At 48.6% G+C, this 6,594-nt stretch overlaps 1 protein-coding gene across 1 annotated transcript in view; it reads right to left on the minus strand.

The window, feature by feature from the left end:
• ATRN (attractin) overlaps positions 1 to 6,594 on the minus strand; it is a 159,346-nt gene that overhangs the window by 117,121 nt on the left and 35,631 nt on the right. Inside the window, exons 3-4 of the mRNA XM_027705559.1 lie at positions 5,842 to 5,925; positions 883 to 996 (exon numbers count right to left, since the gene is read on the minus strand). Coding sequence (XP_027561360.1) covers positions 883 to 996; positions 5,842 to 5,925 — 198 coding nt within the window. The remainder of the gene's footprint in view (positions 1 to 882; positions 997 to 5,841; positions 5,926 to 6,594) is intronic.

Consider the following 6,594-nt stretch of genomic DNA (forward strand, 5'->3'; position numbering starts at 1 on the left):
GTATATTGAGATCCATGTGTATCCAGATATATTTGTATATTGAGATCCACAGGTATCTGTGTGTATCCACACAGATTTGTATATTGAGATCCATGTTTATCCATACACATCTGTATATTGAGATCCACATGTATCCATATCCATTTGTATATTGAGATCCATGTGTATCCATACACATTTGTCTATTGAGATCCATGTGTATCCAGATATATTTGTATATTTAGATCCATGTGTATCCATACACATTTGTACACTGAGATCCTCGTGTCTCCAACATGAATTGGCTTTTCCCTTCTGTCAGCACTGACACACTGCAAGTTTAACTCATAAACCACGTTCAAAGCTCATCAATGGGGCAGTTTTCTCCTTTCACAGAATCACAGAATCTCCTGAGCTGGAAGGGACCCACCAGGATCATCCAGTCCAAGCCCTGGCCCTGCACAGACACCCCAACAATCCCTCCCTGTGCCTGAAAGCCTTTTCCAAACATTCCTCGAGCTCTGGCAGTCCTGGGGCCGTGACCATTCCCTGGGGAGCCTGTTCCAGGAGGACCCTGCACTCCAAAATCATCTCCAGCCCAGCCACATGACAGTAATTTTTCTGTCTCTCAAACATTCAGGATTTGGAAATGAAAATGCAACATTCCCATGTCACAGTGCAGTGACACGATTTGTCCATTGTAACAGCAAAAAACAATTGTTTATTCTGTTTATTAATTGTTTCTTCTGATGACAACTGCACAAAAGGACACACAGGCTACACTACTGCATTTGCAGGGTTAGATATTTGGATCCCTGGAACATATCTGCACTGTTAGAAACCACATTTAAGTCAGGTTCTAAATTAAAAAGAGCATTCAGAGCCTTATCAAGGGGGACTTACCTGAAAGCTGCCAGTAAGGGAGCATAAATGGAGTCTCCATCATACACATACAAGTGGTCCCAGCTGCACTCCGTGGCAAAGTGGTTGAACCGAAGCCTGAGGATTGTGTTTGGCCTGGAAAGAAAATAAAAATAAACAGATTAATCAAAATAAATAAAGGAAGGAAAAAATAAATGAAATATTTGTAATCAGCCAACTCATACACACACACAGGGCAAAACGCTCCTCCTCTGGTGGGATGCTCTGCCCTAAACCAGACTAAAACTGAGTGATTTGTGTCACTGCAGATGCATCAAACACGCTGGGGCTTAATTTTTTTGGGTGTGCAGTTCCCCTGGTATTATGCAACAGGTTCTTTATGGTCAGAAAACAGTGTCCTTAAACCTTTTCCCCCCATCACCAGCAGATACCAAAGAGCAGGACCAGCCAGCCCTCGGCTCTTCCCTGGTGCTGACTCTCCTAAGGAAAGGGCTTTGCAAAGAAAACCTCCATGGACAACACATGTGAAGAATCCCAGCCACCACCAGGGAATCAAGGAGAGCTCTTTCCTCGTTCAAGAGACTTTCTGCAGGCTGGTATGGTTATGATGGCCTGAGATGATGGATTTGCCCAGGAGTTGGCACCAATCCTTCTTCTCTCACTTTATTAGTTGTGCAGAACACACGGCCCTCCCGAGGGAAGCCCCTCCAAACTGCACGTCCAAACAAGTCAAAAGTCCCTCTCCAGCTCTCCTGGAGCCCCTTTAGGCCCTGCAAGGGGCTCTCAGCTCTCCCTGCAGCCTTCTCTCCTCCAGGGGAACCCCCCCAGCTCTCCCAGCCTGGCTCCAGAGCAGAGGGGCTCCAGCCCTGGCAGCAGCTCCGGGGCCTCCCCTGGACTCTCTGCAGCAGCTCCACGTCCTTGTGCTGTTGTTCCCAGGGCTGGAGCAGCTCTGCAGGGGGGTCTCAGCTGAGACAGGGGCAGAGGGGCACAATCCCCCCCTGCCCTGCTGCCCATGCTGGGGGATCAGCCCAGGGCACGGGGGGGTTCTTCGTGCCACGTGGAGCTTCTCACCGTGGTAAGACATCATTTGTTTCATGGTTAATGTGCAAAGATCCACCTAAAGAACATCCCAGAGAAGCCACAGCAAACACCTAATTTCGGGCTTGGCTCCAGGAGGGTGGAAACACCCCTACACTGTTCTTGGACTGCAGATAAATAAAAGTGAATCTGTGTCAGCACTGCTTGTTCCCACCCACAGCTGAAGCTGTGGAAAGGACAGATCCAAGTGATCAGGATCTCTCCAACAGCACTGCCCTTGGATTCAGATGAAATCCCTGTTCATCCTAACTGAACAAATCAATAATTTTCATTGTGCCAGAGTCGTTCCTTCCCACAGGAGCCGAATTCTTTTGGGAGTTATTGTGCAAGTTATTCTATTTTTTTTACAGGCACAACCATCTGCTCCAGGCCTTTGGAAAAAGAGCAGCAGGTGGAACTCATGGATAATGTCCTGCTTAAAAAAAAGAGGTACAAAGAGTAGCCATGGTCTCAGAACTACGGAGTCACAGGGTTTGTTATGGTCCATCAATAAAAGTTCAGATCAGGAACAAAAAGAAAGAGTCTTTTTGCTCCAGCCAACAACTCATTAGTGGACCCTCATCTGCACCATCCCAGGCACCTGGTTGGGCCTTGGGATCGTCAGGCTCCATGGATTTCACCTGCCTTGTCTCACACTCCTGGGGAAGAACAAATTGGGATTTTTGGGGATTCACCTCACACTGAGCTCTCCCAAAGCCCATCCCCTCACTTAACCCTGAAAAGCAACATCATGGAATTATAGAGTAATGGAATTACAGAGTAATGGAATTAGCCCTTTGGGGAATAAAATGATGGAAAATTGAGATGGATTTGGGAGGGGTTTGGGCCATTTGGGGCTTTTTTTTTGATGAACTGAGAGTTTTTATGGGAACAGCGACCTGAGGGAGGAGGGATGGGGATGACGCCTCACTCCGAGCTCTCCCAAACTCTATCCTGACTTAATCCTGAGAAACAACATCATGGAATGATAAAATGATGGAATTATTCCTTTTGGGAATAAAACTATGTAAAACTGAGCTGGATTTGGGGGGGGGGTTGGGCCATTTGGGTTTTTCTTTGGATCAACTGAGTGTTTTTATGGGAAAAGGGAACTGAGGGAGGAGGGATGGGGATGATGCCTCACTCAAGGACACCCCCAGGATGAGGGCACAGCACAGGCACCAGCCAAGAAGAGCCAGGAATTGTGCAGAAAGGAAAGGAGAACAGGAAGGAAAACGTGGCTTATTTTATACTGAATTTTTCAGTGCCTCCAATGGAGCACTGGATTGTACCTTTCCCTGCTAATCCCAAATCCCTCCAACACAGCCATGCCAGCACTCAGACCTGAACAGCTTTGCAGGCACTGCTTCCCAAGTCCAGATGTCTGGGAATTTTACTCTTGGCAGCAGAGCTGGGGCTCTTTGCACGTGGCTGCATTTTCCAGCTGCTCTAATCAGCACCATTATCTCCTCTCTGTTCCCCCACCCTCCTCTGACAGCAGGGGACAAACAGGAAAAGGATTCCAACCAAAAAGCCTGGCCATGGAACCCAGAGGAATGTTTTTGTCTCTTTAGCAATGAAACATCTCACTTTAAACCCCACAAAGTGATGGTTTTCTAGGAAAACCCCTCAGCAGAAGCAACCCAGGCTGGAGGAGCAGTTTTGGGGACTTTATCAAGGTCTCAGGGGCAGCACCTCACTTCTGATAAAAATATGAGTCAGGATATCCTTTAAAAACAGAAGTTGGGATGGTTGATCTGGCTGTGCTAGAATGGCTCAGGCTGGTTTGTCTGGAATAACATTCTTGTGAAACATTTTTTAATTATTTCTAATTGCCAACTCTCTGCAGTTGGGTTCCTCTTACCTACAGAAATTAAAAGGTGTTGCCACTTGGAGCAGCCAACTTTTGATCTCAACCACCTTAAAGGACGGGGCTCCTTCACATAGTTAATGGTGAGTGGTTGGCTCCCAATTCCAGGGTTCTGGATGGCTCTCTGGAACAGCTCAGCCCTCAGCTCGGAGTATCTTGGGAGCTCAGGAATTTAACTTCCTCATACCAAACAAATGGCTGAAGTAGATTCAGTGAATACCCATTTCCCCCAAGCCCCAGTCAACAGATCTCCCAAACATGGAATCACAGAACGGTTTGGGTTGGAAAGGAACCTTAAAGAACATCCAGTTCCACCCCCTGCCATGGGCAGGGACACCTTCCACTAGACCAGGTTGCTCCAACCTGGCCTTGGACACTTCCAGGGATCCAGAGGCAGCCACAGCTTCTCTGACCAACCTGGCACAGGGCCTCAACACCCTCCCAGCCAACAATTCCTTCCCAATATCCCACCCAAATCTCCCCTCCTTCAGCTTAATCCATTCCCCCTTGTCCTGTCCCTCCATGCCTTGTCCCCAGTCCCTCTCCAGCTCTCCTGGAGCCCCTTCAGGCCCTGCCAGGGGCTCTCAGCTCTCCCTGCAGCCTTCTCTTCTCCAGGGGAACCCCCCCAGCTCTCCCAGCCTGGCTCCAGAGCAGAGGGGCTCCAGCCCTGGCAGCAGCTCCGGGGCCTCCTCTGGACTCTCTGCAGCAGCTCCACATCCTTGTGCTGTTGTTCCCAGGGCTGGAGCAGCTCTGCAGGGGGGTCTCACCTGAGACAGGGGCAGAGGGGCACAATCCCCCCCTGCCCTGCTGCCCACGCTGGGGGATCAGCCCAGGGCATGGGGGGGTCTCGGCTGGGGCATCTCCAGCCTCTCACCCACCAGCACCCCCAAATCCTTCTCCCAGGGCTGCTCTCCATCCATTCTCCCAGTCTGTGTTTGTGCTGGGATTGCCCTGACCCAGGGGCAGGACCTGCACTTGTCCTTGTTGAACGTCATGAGTTTCCCACATTCCCACCTCTCCAGCCTGTCCAGCTCCCCCTGGATGCCCCATCCCTTCCCTGCAGCCCGTGACCACACCACACATTTCGGGGTCACCAGCAAACTTGCTGAGGTGCCTCAATCCCACTGTCCATGCCACCCACAGGAGAAGACCAAGGAAAAGTGTGCTCTGGGTTTTAGCCAATTTCTGATCCTCCAAGATGCCAAGAGGCCTCAGTTTACAGCATCCACTCCAACTCCATGCTCTCTCATGACTTGTTCCAGTTCACTGACCTCCCTACTTCCAGATCCAGGGAACAACACGGAATGTGACCAAACACAGAGCTGTCACCACACAGCATCACACCCCACCACTGAACAGCCTTAGAGACCCCCAAAAAAATGGATTTTCCAGTCCTGGCATCAGCTTGGTTCTATGAAAATTGTATTTCAACAAGTTTAGATGCTCCCAACTGCTGCACCATCCATGGGGTGACAGAGGACGGGCACCAAACGTGCTGCTCCTAAAAATCTCTGCAAAACAAGGATCAAATCCAGGAAGGGGAGGAAGTGAGGTCTGAGGGATTTATCCCAGTTAAGAAAAGCTTTGTAAAACAGGTCAGTGGTCCTTGTGAAGTCCTCATGGCCCAGTGAGTAAAGAAGCATTTAAAGGATCACTCCAAAAACTGATTTTTCATAAACAGGAGCTTTCAGAGAGTTTCCTCTTTTTTCCACACAGCCAAAAATCCCGTGTGTTGTGACATTGAATGGTCCCCTCTGATACCAGTTCAATAATTCCCAATCCTTCACTACTTACACAAACACACTGATTTTTGTTTACCACGTGCTGTTTCAACACAAACCTCTCAATCCCAAGTCAGTCTGGAGGGCTCAGTTGCACAAAAACACCCAAAAACTTATTTACTGAGCGCTGCCCTATTCAGTTTTAGGAACAGCCAGAAAGAACTACGAGACACAAAAATATTTAACGCAGATAAACCTCACCTAAAAGCCACCATAACCAAGAGGAAACCCCAGGCTGTTCCCAGCACTCACCTTCCTTCAATGAGCCAGGTGCATTTTGTCTTGTATTTGTAATTCCCAGGCCCATCCGTGACGTACCCCGAAGGTTCAGTGAGTCTGGAAAGGAAAAACAAAGGCAAACATTAGTTTTCCATTCAGAGATGATTTCCTATGTTTTTGAAGATCCATCATGAGATTTTTATCTATTTAAGAGCTACTACAACCAAACCAAGCCCCAGCTGGGATTCTCCTGTGGAAGTCTCTATACAGGTTTTCCCATGATTTTCCTGACACCTTGAAGGACATCACTCCAGGAGGGATGGTTTCTCCATCAGATGGATGTCGTGGCTCCCAAGTCCATTTGGAGGGATACACCACACATAACCAAAAAGGAATTCCCCAATGGAAAAGCCAAAATTATTCTCAAGCTATTTATTTATACAAATTGTACCATTCTTGGATGAAGCTCAGACAAAGTCCATGGTGTGACCTCTCACTCTTTCTGTGTTTGAGTCTCCACAAACTCCTTGACAACCTCCTGGATGGAGGAGTGACCCCCAAAGCACATCCCTGCAAGTGGATGGGGCTTGGAGCAACCTGGGATAGTGGAAGGTGTCCCTACCCATGGCAGGGGGTGGAACAAGATGGTCTTTAAAGTCCTTCCCAACCCAACTCAGCTTGTGATTCTCTGATAACCCTCTAGTGCAAAGTAAGACCTTAATTCCTCACACATCGAGGGCTGCAAAACTCAGGACAACCTCAGAGCATGGAATTTCCAGGCATCTC

The sequence above is a fragment of the Neopelma chrysocephalum genome, unplaced genomic scaffold (genome assembly GCF_003984885.1).
Source record: "Neopelma chrysocephalum unplaced genomic scaffold, ASM398488v2 Primary Assembly neopelma1_345, whole genome shotgun sequence".
Classification (NCBI taxonomy): Eukaryota; Metazoa; Chordata; class Aves; order Passeriformes; family Pipridae; genus Neopelma; species Neopelma chrysocephalum.